Source organism: Calonectris borealis, chromosome 5 (genome assembly GCF_964195595.1).
Source record: "Calonectris borealis chromosome 5, bCalBor7.hap1.2, whole genome shotgun sequence".
Classification (NCBI taxonomy): domain Eukaryota; kingdom Metazoa; phylum Chordata; class Aves; order Procellariiformes; family Procellariidae; genus Calonectris; species Calonectris borealis.
The window spans coordinates 14,728,481-14,748,023 of record NC_134316.1 but is presented as its reverse complement, the minus strand read 5'-3'; the positions used below and the strand labels follow the sequence as shown (position 1 = coordinate 14,748,023).

Here is a 19,543-nt window from a genome sequence, read left to right as displayed (position 1 = left end):
TCATTAACTAGTATTTAAATTGGCAGGATTCACAAAGCCTTGAGAGTCAGAGCACTGGAAAGACGAGCATGACACCAAGCTGGGCGCCTCCATCCTCCCCCTTCCCTGGTGATGGCATGCCTGTGTCCCACCACCTACATGGTGTAGCTGCCACCACAGTCCTGGGGGACCATGTGCTAATTGGCAGCGAGTTGCCTGCGCCCACAAACACATCTCTTCCAGGAAAGCTGCTGGTGGCCCCACTTTCCAGGCAGCTCCCCCAAGGCAATCATGCTCCCTCCATTCCCCTCTTCCGCAGCAGCAGAGCTTCCCACTCCCTTCTACTAATCCGAGTCATGGGGCAACAGTGGTCAGCCAGGCCAGCAGCTTTTAGGTCTAACAGGGTTTTAGTTATCAGGGAAAGAGGCAAAGAGAGGTTTGTACCGCTGAAAAGCAGAGTATTACCCCCTGTGCAGCTTCAGCGTGTGGTCTCCAATCAGCCATGAACTTTCAGATCTTAAACAGACACGGCCAATTTCACTCACCTTTTGGCTGAAAATTGTTTTTAACCCATTTAGTTTCTCAAGAGAACCCCTCGATGACAGTGAGCAAGAGACGGGCTGTTAGCACAGAGCCCTGGGACTCGGAGATCCCGATTTGATTCCCAGCTCTTACCCACTCCCTCTTCGAGCTGGATGCAGCCAGGCTGCGAAGGGGATGGGAATGGGGTGGGGAAAGAAACAGCCTTGCCTCCCCGGACGCTGCGCGCTGACTGCAGTCCTCTGAAGGCGCCGTCCCCACCGAGCGCCGTGGTGAATCTGGGTCACCCTCTCCTTGTGCCACAGACGCCCTCTAAGATGGAGATATCACCTCGACTCCCCGAGCTTCACTTTCATCTCCGTCAGCACCGCTTCCACCCACAGCGCGTGCCCCGTAAAGGTAAGGGACTAGGTGGCCCTCGGGGCTGGCACTCAGGCGCATCCCTGCACACGCACACAGCCAGCATGGCAGCCACGGCTACAGGGTGACATTTACCGGCTGCTCAATGAGGTCAGCTGGTACAAACACTGATGAACACAGGCCATGCCCACAAAGTGCTGGCGCCAGGCCTGTCTGGTCCGCCACAAGCAGCTCCATTTCGCTGTCTTTCCTCTCATGCCTGGCTACAGGCAGCGGGCCAGGTACGTGCCTGCAGCACCCTGCCCGCAGGAGCCTCGAGGAATGAGGCATCGCCTTTCCTTTCCCTCCTGCTCATGACTACGGGGCTTTTCGTGTGATATTAATGGGAGGAAAGCACTGCAAAAAATGGAGACGTGGCTGCAAAAGCATAGGAATAGCCTGAAAGGGAGGGGGGGAAGGATTTGAGGCTCTCCAAGGAGGCTCTGCTCTGCAGCTTGGAGGGCATCTCCAGCAGGCGTTCCCGGATCTGGGAAGAACCAGGTTTCCTTGCAGAGACAAAGAGGTTGCATCTCCAGCAACCACACCACAGACCTGACACGTCCAGTGCTCGTGTTCGTGGGCCCCCTGGACACCACTCAGCCTGGTGGCTGGGCCACACTTGCAGATTTGCCTTGGGAAGACAAGTAACTGCGCTGTGAAAGCAGCCCAGGACACTGCAAAAAATAGTGGAAACATCCTGCCTGTGACTTATTTTCTTAGATTTCAGGTTGACAATGTTTGAAAATGGAAAAAGTCTGATTTTTAACCTCTTTCTATTAAATAGCACTTGGAGACATGTTCCCCAAGCACTGATCCCCAGGCCACACGTGGCTGGTAAGACGCAGCACGTCGATGTGGTTGCTGTGTCCCACCACGTGCTGCCCGCACCCCGCACCTCTGCAGCAGCCAGCCCCGGCCCCCCACGCCCCGCCTGGGGCACGAGCCGTCCCGGCCCCCCGCAGCGCACCTCCAGGGAGGCAGTGCCCGGCTGTGCCCGGCTGCGGCCAGGTGGTCCCTCAGTCACAGAGGTGAGGCTGCCTGGGGCTAAAGGCAGCCTGCGCTTCCCGCTGGAAACGTGCTGACCCACAGAATATGCCCTCCAACGCACCCGCATGCATTCAGATAGCTCCTGCGGTCGGGCACATCACAGCGCAAGACCGCCTCGAGATTTTACTGCTGCATCTGTGCTGACCTCACCCAGGGCTTTGCCACTGATGAGCAAGGTGGTCAGCTCAGTGTGCAGGGTCAAAGCTCCTGGAATCACCCAACGCCATCAAATAGCACATGGTCTTATTCACCACGATACATCCACACACATATAAAGCTGTATAGCAGGTGTATTTGTGTGCATAAATATTCCTACCTCTCCTAGGGAAGTACAGAGCTAGATGCAGTGCGAGGATGGGTTTCACCCTTTCCTGAGGTATACAGCACCGGCTGCTCCACGAAACGGCATACCAGGGTAGATTATCCCCCGGTCTGCTTCGGCACAGCAATCTTGCTGTACTCGAACTGCATTACGAACAAAAATAGGTCATTCTTCTAGGGCCCTTAACCTGCTTCTAAAATGCACCAGCTCGTTTAACCAACATAGCTGGGACCAATCTTCAGACAAATAAGAATTATCCATATCCTTTCTAAGAGGAGAGGAAGGGCAAGAGGGATGCAGAAAGCATGTATGTGCTGACAAAGAGAGCATCTATTTTTTGCTAAAGAGGAGGGAATTAATTATTGATCCAGCTGGACCCGCGCATCAGACTCGCTTGTCTGGAGTCAGCATGCCTCCGACGCTCGGCTGCAAAGGCTGCAGCCTGCAGGATCACATCCCTGTGCGGAGCGCCAGGGCTGCCTGGCTGGCAGCTAAGCACCGGCTGTGTCCACAGGGCAAGTGTCAAGGATGGTTTAGATTAGTTAAAGATCACATCAGCTCCAGCCTCTGCTTCCACCAGCCATCAATCTTGCAGGCACAAGAGTCTCAGCAGACAAAAATAAACTGGTTTTCTATGACTTGCACTTAAACTAAAACCGCATTCCCTAGTCCAGGAGATGTGGAAGGGTGGCACAGCCCATTTCTTTCAGTGGAAATATCTTTGAACAGTGTGAATCAGGCAGAGCTGGAGCTGAAAGCTCATCAGACGGAAGTTATGGTTTTATTTCATTTCTGAATGACTTGGGACTCATTCACCCCGGAAACCACCCTGCTACCCAGGCCCGCCCCACGTCTGGGTAGGCACATTGTAAAGATGTGTTAGCATCTTGGGTGTATGGGAAAAAGGGATTTGGGGGGATAAAACTCAACAGCCTATCCTGGAAAGGCATGCTGGAAAAAAAAACACTCTGAAGAGTGAAATCACCTCCTGAAGAAAGACAGGAAGGCCTCTTAGTGCTGACCCAGCCCCGGCCATTCTCAGATCCTGCCAGGCGCCGTCTCAGCTGTTTAGAAGGACCAGGTTAATGTTCCTCCGATTACACCACTGGGGACTATGGACGTGCCTTCACATAAATTGTCTATGGCTTAGCTGAAGTTCAAGGATTCACTGTGGATTCAGTGTGGATCTAAGAAATTGGGGTATATCCTCCCGTGATTTCTGCCACATCCCAACCCAGGAGCCTACAGAAAACAGACAAGTGTACCCCAGGCTCAAAGCGGCTCACACTGTCCCCTCCTTTTTGCTCTTCATCAAGCTGCACTGACAGCACTTGGCCCTTTGCGGATGCACCGGTGCTATGGGATCTCCCCAGGTAAAACGCCAGCCGGCGAGGGCAGCCTGCTCCGCTCGGGCACGGGGCAATTCCCCGTGCAGGGGAATGGGGCTGGACCGGGTAACGCTGCTCTTCTGCCTGGGGATGCCCTCTCCTGAAGACAACCTGCACCTCGCTCTCCATGAGCACACCGGCTTGTCTGGCTTTCTCCCTGCCGACAGGTAAACTGTGAGGAACACCTCGGGTATTCTTAGTTCTCCTTCATGACTGCACTGACATCTGTGACCAAGGCAGTGTCACCTCAAAGTCACCCGGTCCATCACATCCACCTCCCTGCTGACTTGCTGTACTGGCCGCGCATGACCACATAATGCATATTTAAAAAACAAACAAAAAAAAGCCCACCAAAGAGTCGGGATGACTGCAGTAAAGCTTTGGAAGGGGAATTGAAAGTTGAGGTAAGTGTTTCTGTACCAGGAAGCACTCTGAGACTGAGGGATGCTTTCTGAAGTGTGCAAGCCTCACTGATTTCATTGATTTATAGGTCGACTGGACAAAGCACTGGGGAACACGGCACCCTGCTTCCGCAAGGGAACATCTATGTGCCCTGCTAGGACTTTTCCCTAGTTTTGGCAGGGCCAAATCCTGCCTTACTCGACATCAGTGGGAGTTATTGATCACCTGCTCGACGGCTCTGCGCACATGGGAGAGGTCCAGTCTGCTGCTGCAGGTTATAGGGTTATAGGGTTACAGGCTCCATGTCGTTCACATACATTTGTCTCCTCCTCACCTCCCCATGTCTTTAGCAGGTTTGCTCAATTCGTAAGAAAAGTGCTTTGATGTTCAGCGAGATACTGAGCTGTAGCATATGTACCTTTTATTCTCGTTAGCAAAAACAGCTGTTAGGAGTGCCAACCTGTCATCTTGCTCCTTATTTAGTAGGCGCAAATAAACAAAAACTATTTCAGAAGCAAAAATAAAGAAAATCCCTGAATGTGCTCAAGGAAGAACTTACTTGCTAAATGGCAGGCAACGCTTCAGCCAAATAGCTAGCATTCAGCTGCCAGAAAAACCCAAGGAAAAAGCCTAGGGGCCATTACACAGAGGGGTGCAGACAGAGGCAATCCAGAAGCCCTGCAGATCCGTGCAGAGCGCACAGCCCCTCAGTAACCTTTGCTTGGGCAGAGCCGTATCCTGCAGCCACACTGCTTCTGGACAGACTTGCATTCAAGCAGCCTGCAAGACTAGCGAAGCCAACTTCCAACTGTCCTTGCCTTCCCTCATGGTAAGGGGTGAGCCTGCTACAGCCATAGGGACTTCTTTACACACTTCTTTGTCACATCTGTCCCGGAGCCAGGAGACCCTGGACAGGCACAAAAAAGTAAGCTGAAAACACTAAAACTAGAAAATTTAGGGAACTTGTAGATCAAAGCTACGAGCAACATCTGTGCCATTTATTTAGCTGTCAGATGTGGAAAGGTACAAAGCAAAGAGCTTTGTAAGCATCAGTCTCCAGGTCTAGGACAGTCTAAGCTAGTGCTGATGCCACTGCTGGACCTTTTTTCCAGCTATGACCATGGGGATCTGAGCTCCAGAGTAGCCATCCAGGAATCCTCCTTTGATTTGATGAAAGCTTTTTAACCCTGTACTAATTTTTTCAGCTTCAACAAATCCAAATCTATAAATCAGTATATTCCAACCAGAGTCCAATTTAGTTAGAGACTTTCCAGCCATCCCTACGGCACCTTGGAAAGGATTTGTGCTTCTGTGTCCCTTAGATACTCAGAAGTAACTTGCTTAACTAGTTAAACATGTAACACCAGGCTATTACATTTTTCCTGCTAATGGATGGTCATTAGGACTTGAGAACTGCTGTGAAATGACGGTGCAAGTTTTCTCCCTTAATTCAGCTAGCAGTGTCCCGTGTTTTTTATTGCCGATGGTCCTGACTTTAATCCCTGCTGATGATGCACATATCTACATGGGTATGATGCCATGGTTTGCTGTGTCTTTACATAAAATAAAGTCTTTCTCCTTTGAAGACTGCTGCAGGATTTTCAATAACAAAACATATGTAGGAACTGCAGGTTTTGTGTCCCTTTTAAAAACAGCATTTTGGTCACCGCTGTCACCCCAGAGACCTAGTTTACGCAGGACTGATGAACAGAAAAAGGGTAACCAACACCTTCAGCACCAGCAGCTTTTGCTGGAGGTTTCCCACCCAAAAAAATAGCCATGCATGTTCTTGCTTAACTCCACAACTATTTGAAGCAATGATTATTCATCATGATACAGGTGCTGGTTACCGATAATCTGCCTGAGTACTAACTTTCGATTTCTAGTTGTTGTGTTTCCACGAGAGCAAACGTCCAGTTCTGCCACTTCGGTGTTCATTGCACCACACCGCACTGTGCCGCACCGCGCTGCACGGCCGTGTGCGGCATCCTTACCTTCATAGCATGCACAACAGCCTCTGGTTTCTGACCAACAGGGACATATCCTGCTGCAGGAGAAGATGCAAGATCAGATGTCATGCGAGCTGGTCCCTGTTGAAATAAGAGAAGATATGCTTTAATTCCCTTTGGGTGATTTAAGCAAGGAGGAAGAAAATATCAAAAGAATCTGAGCATTAGCCTCTCTCAAATTCAGTCCCCTTCAGCCACCTGCAAAGACAAAGGCACCACTACCCCTTCCTCACGAGTCACTTGATTTAATGCCATTTAAGCCTACCATCACTCAGTCTAGATGTACTCAGGCAGGAGATCACCCTGGTTTAAAGCTAAATTGATTCAAGAAACATTTTTTGCTCACTTAGGATAACTTTGTACAAGGACAAGATCAAACAGTTCTCATCCTTCTAGCCAAGGGAGCAATGCAAACAAGACGATTTTCCAGCATAAAGCGGTCATTTCTAAGAAGCTGCAGTCGTGAAATAAACAGTTGGTGTAACTTCATTGCTTTTCTGGCAACATTTTCACATAGACATCAAGTACCAATCTTCAGCTACAGAGAAAATTGTGAAGGCAACCTTAAAACAAGCAGATGTCCAAACCTAATGTTGGCTGGATTTGTTTCCAAAATGCTGGCCAGTTCTCCTGCACGAAAGATCCCATTGGGAAAGATGCCGAAATTACACTTTACAAAAGATTTCTGCTGTCCAAACAGCCTTGTAAGCACTTTTCACAGGGCTTTCCTTTTTTAAAGGCATCCGACATGGATTATGAGAGACACAATATCTTTATTCAGTGAGACGCACCCTGCCTGTCCCTAATATTTGTGCATTGCTTTGTAGCAGTGGGAGAAATCAACAATGAAACCATTGACCAAACTCATATTTAGTCTTCACATCCTTTAGGAAACAGAAAGAATGATCATACTGGGGGCCTCTGAAAGCAAATTAGGATGGCAGGGCGGCATGTAGCACCATCGCAGGAATGCTTTCACATACAACACACGAGGCACTCCATTCTCATCTTTTCCACGTTTAAAAACACAGCATGTTTTATGCTTCATCTCATCGCTTTGCCTTAAGCCAAGGCCAGCAAGCTAGTCGTGCCAGAAAGGAGGACTAACAGAGGGGCACTTCACCACCTCTTGCTCTTCCAAATGTTTTAAGTTGTGGGGGCCTTTTTACTAATAAAAGTGTTCATGTGCATACATCAAAGAAAAAGATGGGCCAATCCATTAGGCTACAGACAAAAATAGCATGAAAGACATGGAGCCTTTCATGCCTAGGCCACTGGTCTGTGCTTAACCCATGTCAAGACCAACAGCATTTACCCGTAATAGTGACCTTTATGAACCGAGTTGCCAGTGATACAGAAACTTCCTTCTGAGAGGCAGGCATCTCAGAAAAAGGAAAATTAGACTTAATAACTCCACAATAATTCTCCAAGGAGATTTAACAGACTGCCGAAGCACAGAGACCAAGAGACAGTCACAGGCTGGGCATGGTTCTGGACCTGCTCGCAGAGGGTTACAGCTTGCCGGAGCTATGGCCAACTGGGGACATGTCCTCAGGCACCCTGTCCATAACTTCACACAGAAAAGGCAGAGGCTGGGGAGGGAGCACCAGGGACTGGGTCCAGCCAGTCTACAGCTGCGACTTTAAGACTGCAAAATGGTTTACAAATTTCTCACAGGGCTGGTAAATGCAACAGAGTCCTTCCAGAATCAGTCTCCCACAGAGGTCAAAGACACCAATACATGCATAATTCCTCTGGCTTCAGCATGAAAGCTGCCTTCTTTCCAAAAATGACCAAGATCTTGACAACTGAAAGCAGAATATTCAGGAGTTTGTGGCCATGAACCATACTTGATATGGATCTTCCCCCCACAGCCCTCTTTAGAAGTAACACAGGAAATACCAAGCAAAGGTCTAAGATCCAATATTTCTTCTGAGTTGAGAGTAATCTGACAAAGTAAAAGAAGTTCTGCTGGATCCTGTTGTTGACATTTTAAATACAGTTTTCTAACCAAACTGGAGTAGATCACGAGGTCTCCTGTATGACAGGCAGCAGCAGCTTCTTCTCAGAGAACTGAAGTCACTAATGAGCTACAAAGCATTTCCATGATCATAATCACTCTCAAAATTATTACAGAATACAAATGAAACCAGAATGATTAGAGAGAAATGTTTTCTAAAGAGCTTGATCATACTTAACTGATCACCACACTGACACGACAAAAGTAATCTTGCAAGCACGGTGATGCACTGGATATATCGTATCACAGAAAAAACACTCAAAGGGTCACCTTCCTTCTTGGACGAGTGGCTGAAATTCGGCAAGGGCAATAGGCTGAGCTCCACCTGAACATAGGTAGAGAATTTGACTCAAAAAGAGAAAAATAATGTAACAGAATGAGGGGTGCAACAAAGGAGGTAGACCTAAAAATTTGCTACCAGAGCCTCAGTAACAGCTGACTTCATTGCTAAAATAGGCAGGATCCTTGATCCTTGATCCTCAGCTTGGATGCCAAAACCCCCAGCCAACCGAAACAGGTGTCCAAATTGCTGAGTGCAATCGTCAGCAATGGCGAGTGCACCAAACGACCACGCTGCAGGCCCACTACACCCCAAGCCACAGAGACCTCCCCACCATGTGAGACTGTTACTACAAAAGGCCAAACATGCACGTGAAGGAAGTGGGGGAGCAAGCAAGGATCTCACCAACATCCCCGTTCTTTGCAACTGTAGGATGCAACAAGTAAAAACACCCACACTGCTAAGGCTGGTTTATCATTACACTTAGTGCTTTTTGTGCAGTTGAACCCTTAGAAAAGGCTCTTTCCAGACACACGAAGAGAGTTTTATAAAGGGGGGTAGGTGCTTCATTCCCACTGATTTCAGTGTGGTTCACAAAAAAAAAAAGCTTCAGCGAAACTCCTACCAGCTTCCTGCACAGAGGCACATACATAAAGGAGGCCAGAAAAGAGGGGACTGTAGTCAGCAAGGAAAGGAATGACAACATATCCAGCAGGATGCATGGCCAGCTTTTGGAGGATGGAGGAGAGGAAAATGGGCAGAGTTCACCCATAGTGTTAGCTGAAGGGGAGGAAATGGAAGGAACTGGAGATAAGGTCAAGGTTGCTGGACTGGAAAACTGCCAACAGTGGGAGAGAAGGGAGGGAATGGGAAGAAAGAGGAGGATGTGCATTTTACCCAGCAGGAAACCAGTTGAGATGAAATGCAGGGGAGGGGGAACCAGAGAGAGGAGATTGGAAGACGGGCAGGAGGGAGGGGGAAATCTCAGGAAGTCAGCGGTAAGGTAGTAGCCGAAATCACACAGATGGAGGAGATTCCTCATGCCTAAAATAGATGCATTTGGAAACTGTGGGTAAGAATTACCACAGCTGTACCCCAGCACTCTAACTCAGCTACTCTGAGGACCTCCATCACTGCAGAGACACATGCCCTTCCCGTTCCCTAGAGCTGACATTTTCACAGCCGTGGGAACACGACTGACTCAGCACCCTGACGGTTAATAATAGCAAGGTTAATCTGGTTACATCCTAAGAAGCAGAACTTGTCCATATAGGCAAAAAGCAATACGGTGTGTTTTGGGGCATGCATCACTCTCAATTTCCTCTCCCTGTCTGGTTTTGTCAAACATGCACTCTGTATTAGATGGACATCTGGCTTTTCCGCTTGCTAGGTTTTCATAGTGTTTGGTAGCTCAGAGATGGTTCACTCTTCATCCTCAGACATGTGGCCAAGATGTCACATAAAAAGAAATACCATCTTGATCGTTTTTCTAGTTTGCTTCTGCTGAGGCTGAACCTCAGCAGAATGAGAAGTTGAGTCATTTCAAAATGCAAAGTTTCTTATTCTCTTTGGCCCCAACTAGCTTTGGAGTTGCTCCAGGTTTACAGCAGCAGAGACGAGACCGGAAGTTAGCTTGTTTCACTCACCACTTACACAACAAATTTGTAATTCAAAAAGAAAACAACGCTACATCTATGTTGTAGTGTCAAATGGTCACCTGGGTAGAATTACATCGCACACTGCCTTCTGTTTCATCCACAGCCACAGTTACACTGCCAAAAAAAGAGCTGCCCAGCAGTGAGATTACCAGCCTAATTAAGAGTGGGGGGGGCTCTAAGTTATGTATTTGATGCATTGGAGTTCCAAAGTGCTTGGAAGAAGCACCTTATCTTCTCTATGCACAGGGTTTGTTGAGCACTGCACCTCTGAGACCCAGAGACCCTTCTCCAAGATATGTCTTTAAGAAGCAAAAGTCCCAGGGAATCAAAGGCTGTGGAGCCATGTGTGACCCATTCGATGCTTCCTAGATAAATTGGTGCTTTTGCTGCTTTGCAAACCACTGTGGCAGTTCAGAGCATTCGAGACCACTGTAGCATGGATCTCCGATGAGTTCAGCCCTGGAAAGAACAGCCCTATCTCTGCTGCCAGGACAGCTCTGGGACTGCAGTGTCCCAAGAGGCTTCTGGTGAAGTTCTTCTGCATCCCTCATGGAAGGCAAGTACCCACATACCCAGCCCCTCTCCCAGTGGGGACACCATGACAAGAGCTACTCCCCTGCCGCCTCTGTGCAGAGAGCAGTACTGAAGCACCACTGAACACACTTCCCTTTCAGCCCTCGCCTGCTCCTCCATTTCCAGCAGATCAGCGCTGGATATTTGCTGTGTCTGTGATAGGACCAACGCACTTCCCCGAGCTTACTGTTCCCACGCAGCATCAGCCCCCTCCCTAGCCCGCCAGCCCCACATCGTACATGCCCAAACCACAAATCCAGCAGAGAAGCCCAATTCTGTTCAGGACCCTCCCAGAAACCTCTCATTGGAGCCTGCAGGGCTTGTGGTTCAATCTCCAAGTCTGTAAGGAGATTCACAGTCCAGCAAAAGAGAGAGGACCTCTGCAGTCTCTCGTGCCAGAGCATCCTTGAAGCAATATGCTACATACAGGGGATAAATCCTCCAGTTCTCTATTGCTAAGAATGACACTTGACCCAGTGACAGCCTCAAATCCAAAGCAGAAAACAGACCAAATCAAACTAGCCCCATTCACTGCCCCAGCCCAGAACACAAAGACGATCAGCAAAGCAACAGCTTTCTGATGTGAGAAAGACAATCCGAAGACCACAAATACTGCCAATGATCCTTTTTAATCTGACACCAAAAAACGAAGAGCAGAGGCCTCAACTTGCAGCTGCTGGAGAACATCTGCTGCTTGTATCAAGCCACGATGGCACTGCCAGTGTCTAAGACCAAGCTGCCTAATGAGTCCTTGCTGGCTCTATCTGGTTGCATGGGATGTGGTCCAGCACAGATGCTGACAAGCACTGCCATCAATACCCATTCCTACGTGTTTGGAGGAACAAAATTAACAGGACTTTCTGTAACAGAGCATGCTGGGAACTCCTGCTAATGACACATCTCCACCTCCAGAGGCAAAATAAGGCTTAAAATATGAACATTTCTTAATAACAGTGGGAATGCTTTGGAACCCAAGAAGAAAAAAGCCTAACTGGGGACGACAGGTTGGGTTCGGTTGAAAATCTCAAAAAGGAAGAAAGAAATTGCGATAAACAATTTCTCCTTGATTCCTCCAAGGATCTGAAAAGACATGAGACCTTGGTCCTGCCATCAGTTTCTGCTCAATTATATTCTGTCTTCTAATGACATCCTTTCCTACCTCAGCTCCGAGAGAGCTACTCCTGATCTGCAGAAAGACTGCAAAAGGCTAAGTTTCAAAACCCAGAGGAGAACGTCATGCTGATTTTACTTCACTTAACAGTCACAGCCCAGGTACTGAGGATGCTTCCGACCAACGTGGAGCGTGCAAGCAAGCGTTAATGCTTCTGAATCTCACGTCTTCTCCTTGCCTTCTATTAATTTTTGTCTACCATTTCAAAAAACAAGCAGACATTTAGGGTTCAAACCCGATTAAATAAACCACACTTTTCTAATGGCATACCTCAGACAACATTAAAGCTAAATGGAGTCGTATCAGACACTGTGAAGTTTTTATTGCCGAGACAGAACAAGGAAAATTACATTATAGGCAGTCACTGCAGACAACTCACAATAAAATTCCCAGGCACGTCTATTTATCTCACAGTGGTTTTGTTTGCAGCCTGCTTACCCAGGTGAATTATACTTGGGCTCTTCCTTAGCACCCATCACCATCCAGGTGTTTTACATAAATAAAGGTGCCGACACCACTCTGTAAACTCGGAACTGTTAAGGGTCAGGCAGGAGGCAGTAACATGCCCACAGCCATGTGGAAAGCGGGTGGCAGAGCCGGGCAGTAACATGGAAAGGTGACTGCAAATCCCAGCCCCGGCATGCTGGCAGAATGGGGGGGCTGTCATATTTTGGTTTTATGAATGTGCTTGTGGCTACAAAGTTTAGCTTGTGGCTACAAAGCTCCAGCCAGAGACAGTGCTGGGGAGCAGGTGGGGAAAACCAGCGGCAAAACCAAGGACTGAGAGCACGGGGACCTCTGGCATGGGAGAAGGAGCCCCAGACCCTCGCAGGGAACGCGCCAAAGCCCCGAAGCATGGTGTCCCCACCAGAAATGTAGCACAGGCAGCACCAAGGGCAAGCACCAGGCTCAGACAGACAGTCGGTCCATTCAGAAAGAGAAATCTCCCTTCACACAGAGATGACCGGCATCCCCGGGAGATCACATTAAAAAAAATATCTCCCGTTACCACCAGCCTGAGAAATTCCCTGGGCCCCACAAAGGCAGATCAGCCCCCCTCATCGTTTTGCAGCCCAGGCGACGTTTCCCATCCTCCGCTGCCTTGCAGCTGCAGGGGGGTTAATGGCTGAAACAAAGCGACGGTGCCGTGCGGCGCTGAAGCATGACATGACTCCGGGCTGACATTTCGCCCGCCCTTCCTTCGAAGCCCCTTCCCTCCTTGCTGCTGCTTCTCATGCCCGTGGCAGTTCTGCCTCTCCTGAAGGAGCCTGGCTCCTCTCACAGCCCCGCAGGGACAAGGCTACCTGAAGGCACCCTGGCAGCAGTCCCAGGGCTCCTTGCTGGCTGCAGGAAGGAGATTTCCTGGAGGCACGAAGAAGCGACCGGCGCCGGCTCCTCTGCAAACCGTACTGTGAAAGCGCTGCCTTTTTGCCACCCTGCTGCGGGCAAAGCCAGACCTCTCGTGCCTGAGCATGGGACACCCTCACCAGAGCCGGGGAGCACCCAGGTCCCTTATGTGTCCAGTCTGCCTGGCAGATGATCCAAAGCAATGACGACACTTGGTTATTGTAATTCCATGCCTACCGTGCAGAAAGCCTGCCAGCATCCAGCTCAAAACAATCCACCTGCTCCCACCTTGTGCACTTAAATGGCTGCACGGCCCTACGTTCCCAAAGTCACAGTGGACTGCCTCGCAGCTGCGAGCGCTTGACACCCTGCCACTAGGCACAGGAGAAGGAACATGTGGGAGATCCCCCAGACAGACACCGGCTCCCCAGCACAACATGGGTCCTGGCCATCGGCGGGAGTGAGTGCAGGAGCCATCAGTACTCCGTATTAGCATCTTCCCTATCAAATCAAGGGACTTTATTGCAGATGCTAATCTCCTTTGGCATTACTTAATTTGCTGCCTTTAATCATAGAGAGCAGCTGTTCATGTAAACATTCAAATCCATGAATGTTGGGTGCACACAGGAGCCAGGCAAAACCCGTCTGTACGGCTCAGCCACCACCTCCTGCATCTTCCCGGACTCTGCTGTGTTCATGGATATCTACTTAAGTAACAAAAAGGGCTTACACAGCCCTTTTGATTAATAAAGAAACAATTTAACTGTTTCATTGCTTTCTGAGCATAAACATCAAGGACACCCAACAGAAGAATAGCTATTGTCCCCGGCAGGCATGACACAGCGCTGGCTGTACGGGCTGTGCTGGGGCACCAAAGGAAAGGGAGGATTTCAGAGGCTGCCCCAGACAGAATAAACAAAGTCAGGACATTGTTTGTGACTGGATCTCATCTACAAACAGGAAGGTGTCTTTTCTCAGCACCGCACTAACAGCGGATCGCAGCTCCAGCCCTGGGAAACTCCTCGGCACATGCAAAGCCGGTGAGCCAGCTTCCTCCGGCAGCGGAAGGGGAGAGGAGAGCGGTCCCTGTTCGGGTTGGTAACAGCGCTGCGGAGCTGGAAAGGGTGCACGCTGTTAAAAAGCCCCACCGACAGCTTCAGCTGCCCCCTCGGATTGTGAAATTATTACCAACATGACATATTCAGAGCAGTTTCAGCCTGTAACTTCCTGATACAAGCAAAGAAGAAGTCGTCTGATTGCTATGGACAGAGCGAGCCCATGCTGTACCCGTGGACAAAGTGCACTAACTCCGACTGACTCACAGGGGCACTATCAGCGTAAGTATTTTGAGAGGAGCTAGTTCTTTTAATAAAGGAACATCAAGCACATTTTATTTCAGAAGGAAACAGTGGGTATTTTTAAGACTTGCCTGATTTTGAAGCAAATCTGATTTGGGGATGACCCAGGTGAAAGCCTCTGGGTGGGTGGAGGATGCACGCAGATGCGGGAGGATACCTGCGCACATCTCCATTGCCCCTCCAGGTCTCCATTTCAGCCTGGCTGCCCTGGCCGTCGCTGGCAAAGCAGCCTCCTCCCAGGCCTGGGGCAGAGCGAGGGTCTGCTGTGCCCTATCTCTCCCCCGACCCACTGCCAGCCCCACACAAACACACGCGACAAGTGAGCATGAGAACCTGCAGCAGATCCTCAAAGCAGATGAATTTTTCTCCCCTCCTGCAGTTACCTGTAAGGGCGGATTATGGATACGGCCTGTCAGTGCCTCTTTTGCTCATCAAATCCCCGAACTTTGTCATTGCCAAACTTTGTGCCGGTTGGCTGCCATGGGGAAAAAAGCCACCCACCACTCAGAGCCGCTGCAATAACTGCTGATAAAGGGCAGCTGCCTTCAGAAATGGATCAGCTTGTCCTCAGCTGCTGGTAATACACTCTGAAGCTTCACAATAGCGCTCCCGGGGCTGCAAATCCCGACAAACCTTTCATTTTACTTTCCCTTCCGCAGCCGCTGTTGCCACAGCAGCAAAACGGCTGCCTTGAGTTTCTCTCTTTGTCTGCTCAATAGCATCCTGGTGGTACCGGTGCTGCCGGCGGGAAGCAGCTGCCTTCTGCCGTGCTCCTCGATCATTGTTTCCCCCTGCCTAAAAAGGAACCGTGGCCGTCCCCGCTGCCGGGGCAAGGCGAGGAACAGGCCTGGGGTTGTCCTCCGACACACGCCGGCAGCGCTCAGCTCAACTGACAGCCACGGTGATGGGGCGCGTTGATGGGAGAAGGCGGGGGACCATCGGGGAGCTGCACAGGATGGGCTTGGTGGAGCGACAGAAGGGGCCGAAGGCATTTTGAGAGGCCACGATGCGATGCTGAGGCTGCAAAGAGCAGTCCTGGGAATGCCAGAGGCACCGAGCAGCCCAGGGATCCCCGTGCCTGTGGGCTTTGTGCAGCACAGCGAGGGGCTGGGGGCTCCGTGCTGGCAGTGGCAGGGTCGCTGTGCTGTGCAGGGACACCTCGGGGCCATGGTAAGGTCCCCGGTGCTCCGGGTAACTCTGCAGGGGCATCAATGCCCAGAGGGCTCCCCTGGCTCTTCTGGGTGCGTCTCCTGGGCACCACGATGGGAATAGTGGTCTCTGGCCATTTCAAACTTGATTTTAAAATTCAGGTTGGCTTTACGAAGCCAATCCAGTTCTCCGTGAGAGGAACAGATCTACTCCTAAACAGGCTGAGGAAGGGACTAGCAGACCTGCTCTGGGTCTCCCAGTGAGACCCGAGACCAGGCTTGGGCCACAGCCACGTCTCCCTGCCTACGCCAGGCTGGCGCAGGGGCCAGCTTGGTCCTTCCTCTGCAGGGAGCTGAGGGGGAGATACCGAGTCACCTTCTCACTTCTGCCTTAGCCCTTGTATTGAAGAGGATGGAGACCACCATCTTTGCAGCCAAAAGAAAGAGACAAGACTGTCACTGGGGCTGGGGTTTAGCTACTATGTGCCCTCATATCACCTCCCCTCGCCACTGCTCTTGCAGGCTCTGGAGACAGCCAGCACGTCAGCCAAGGACTCTCTTATCATCCCTTCCCACCCCATCTAACGGCTTCTTTTTACACCTACAGACCACAAACATTTGGGTTTGTTTTTATAATAGTGTGCATGCCATCTGGCAAAACAAAATATGCTTCTCACAAGTATCTCTACAAGGCAGAGCTACGAAACGCAGCTGGTTGTGACAGCGTGGTGGGAATCAAGGGAAGGAGCCGAAGGAGCCGGTGCTGCAGCTGGGCAGCCAGAGCCATCTCCCAGGCTTTGCACCCTGCACAAAACAGGCACTGGAGAAAAATGCAACGAGAGGCAGTGCCAGGAAGCCAGGGACTCGGTGGTCCTCTCAGTCGAGCGCTCTCCACTACATAACCACACTTGTCCTGCTGCTTTGCATTTTCTTATGGACCTTGCTATTTTTGGAGTAGATTTAGGGAGGAAAATGGAATTGTCTCTTCTCAGCCTGGCCTGTAGTCTAGAGATGCAGCTTTGAATACCTAATGGAAATCTCACTTTTTTCCATCCCTAGGGACGTATATAAAGGCTGGGCAATGGCACTGTCATCACTGTCATCTCAAAAGAGGGAGCTTTGCTCAGCCCTCGCAGAGCATATCTGCAGGCGCTTTTCCCGGGGACTCCCAGCTCCAGACCCCGGATGAGCACAGGTCCCTTCCTCCAGCCACCACCTACAGCACCCTCAGACACGTCCTCCCGCACCCGGCCGGGGCACCGTTGGGAGCTCCTGCTCCTTCAGCAAGGGCTCACACAGAAAACTACCACAGTACAAACTCAGTACAAAAACTCAAGGAAGTGGAAGGTGGTATTTATTTTAATCAAAGAACTGATTTTTCTAACGTGTCGCTCACACCTGCACACCTACAAACTCACACTCACACGTTCACCAAAAGGTAGGTGTCCATGTGGTGTGGTCAGGGTCACTGTGTGCAACACAGAGGCGACATCCACTAGCCAGTCCTAACGACAGATCTGGCATCCCTCCTCATTGACAGCAAAGAACTGTCAGCAAAGGGTTTTGGACACATTTTTCACATGCTTTAGGAGTCAATGGTTATTACAGGCTGATCTTTATCTCAGCATCTTGCTTACTCAGCCCCCATAAACCCTAGGAAAGCTGCTGCCTGTTGTCTCCTTTCCCACCTTATCTAAGCCTTCCTCTTGGAACCACAGGAAGCGCAATGGCACATCACGGTGTAACCTTGCTCCCGTTATCAGGGAACAGGTCTTCTAGTGATGAGCCATCTGTGCTGCGGCCTTATCACAGCACAGACCTCCCGGTCCTGACACAAACCACACATCCCACCGTGTTTACCCATTTGCTGTCGGTTGTGTCTTTGGTCATCAGCACAGGCCATCCCTGCATCCCTTGCTCTAGCGTTCCTGCTGCTGTTTTCACACACGCTTTTCCATTCATACTCCATCCACACTAACCTTAGTATTTCCATTACAAACCTCTACAGTTATTTCCACCAAAGGCAGGATTCCTATTACAAATCACATGAACGCTGCTAGTAAATTTTAAGTCTAAGCCAGCCAGGCTAGCTCCGACTGCTAGTAACAGGCTGGTTCACATTTAATGGTGTTTTATGCCAGTGTGGATAAATGGCTTCTCCAGGCAGCTGGCTTATGAGCCTCTCAAGGTGAAGGTACCTCCAAGCACAGGAACATGAGCAGCCCTCAGGCTACCTTCCCATGCCTGGGCACTGAGACGTGCCTGGAGCACAGCCGCAGGGCAGTGGGCAGGAACGTGAAGGTCTGCAGGGACCATGTGTCCACATGGGCAGCCAGAGCACCCAAGCAGATGCCAAAGAGAGCAGAGAAGAGACAGAGATGCAAGCTCTGGGCTGTGCCTCAGCCACCGCATTCATCCTCGGCTGTGCTACAGGGGCCTCGAGCGCTCCAGAAGTCAGCAGCTGAGGTTCCACCTCTTAGAAAATGAATTGCTGAAACATGATTACTAGTAACAAAATAAGAGCCTTTCCGCTGTGGATGGGGAATTTCCTTTTCCACCATACATTCTCCCCATGTCAGAAACGTAATTCAGCAATCATTAGATGTGACCAAAGGTTAAGCACTGTGTAGGGTGGCTTTATGGAGAGCGAGAGACCTGAGAGTTGACACCGAGTGTGGACGACACCACCTCCCAGTCTTCACTCATCACTCGATTAATGCTGGAGAAAGCCCATGAGAGAAACAAGTGAACTCTCCAGCAATGTTATACTGTTCCAAAAATTACACTGCCTTTTAGTGTCCACCCCTGGAGGATCCTGGACCACATAGTACTATTTAGCTTAATGATAAAGAACTGCCTGAAAACCATGCTATGGAATGGGTGATTTCTCACCCAATTCTTCAAAGGAAATACTGAGGCATGGAGAGGTGAAAAGAAGGTACATATATTTGCAGGAGAAGAGTCCCTCCACAATGGTAGGCACAGCTCCCAGTCCTGATTCACAGCACTGCACTGACAGGGCTCCTCCTCCCCCTGCAACAGCAATTACCCAAAACCATGGTTATTCTCCCAAAACTCTCAGTGTTACTGAAATGTAATTTCCACCTCACTAACCGGAGGTGAGACCATATGACCAGGCAACCCAGACTCCTTGGACAATACCAACAAACAAAATTGAAAGTCGGTAACTCCCACCTGGTACTGTTAAACTCCAGAAAAGCTCTGAGCTGAAAGAGTTTCCAGGACAGCCTGAGCATCACCTTCTCTGTGCACTCCAGCCACGCATCTGAGACTCCCCAATGTTACTCCTTCAACAGCTTCCTGCGGTAAATCAGAGGGCTGCTAGTCTGAGTGCAATAACTCATCCCAAGTGCTGCCGCATCCGCACAGAGGAGCCACGAAGGGCAGCGCAGGTAAGACATGAATGCGAAAAGGGTGAAAAAATCTGCTCTAGCTACCATGAAGAACCAAAGCACTGAAGACATAGCAACAGCCTGGGCTAGCAGATGCAAGCCCTCCAAGGATACGTTGGGATCATTTCCATCGCTGACACCCAGATACCAGGCTGACCACTGGGTCCTCAGCAGTGCACTGCTTACAGGTACCAAAAGTCAACTGCCATGCCTGGGACATCATCTGACCCAAGGCTGAGCCGGTCTGGAGGCTGTCAGTGATGGGAAAGATCAAGCCAGCCCAACCACCTTGCCCTGGAGCCTGCCCCTCTCATCCCAAGGGAATGACAGGTCCCACTGGGAGCTGCTTGTTGCCACCTCCTCTCGTGTCTCACTCAGAGTCCGAGCCCAAGGGAATCACCCTCACCTCCCAAAAGACATGGGGAGCCTCTGGTACACCATGAGATGACTCTGGTTTGCAGTTCCCAGGGCTGGCGAGTTTGACCAGCC

General features: G+C 50.2%; 1 protein-coding gene across 1 annotated transcript in view; it reads right to left on the bottom strand.

Annotated features, from left to right (window-relative positions):
- The window catches only part of CCDC85C (coiled-coil domain containing 85C), a 113,705-nt gene that overhangs the window by 5,073 nt on the left and 89,089 nt on the right, over positions 1–19,543 (bottom strand). The window contains exon 4 of the mRNA XM_075151115.1: positions 6,072–6,167. Coding sequence (XP_075007216.1) covers positions 6,072–6,167 — 96 coding nt within the window. The remainder of the gene's footprint in view (positions 1–6,071; positions 6,168–19,543) is intronic.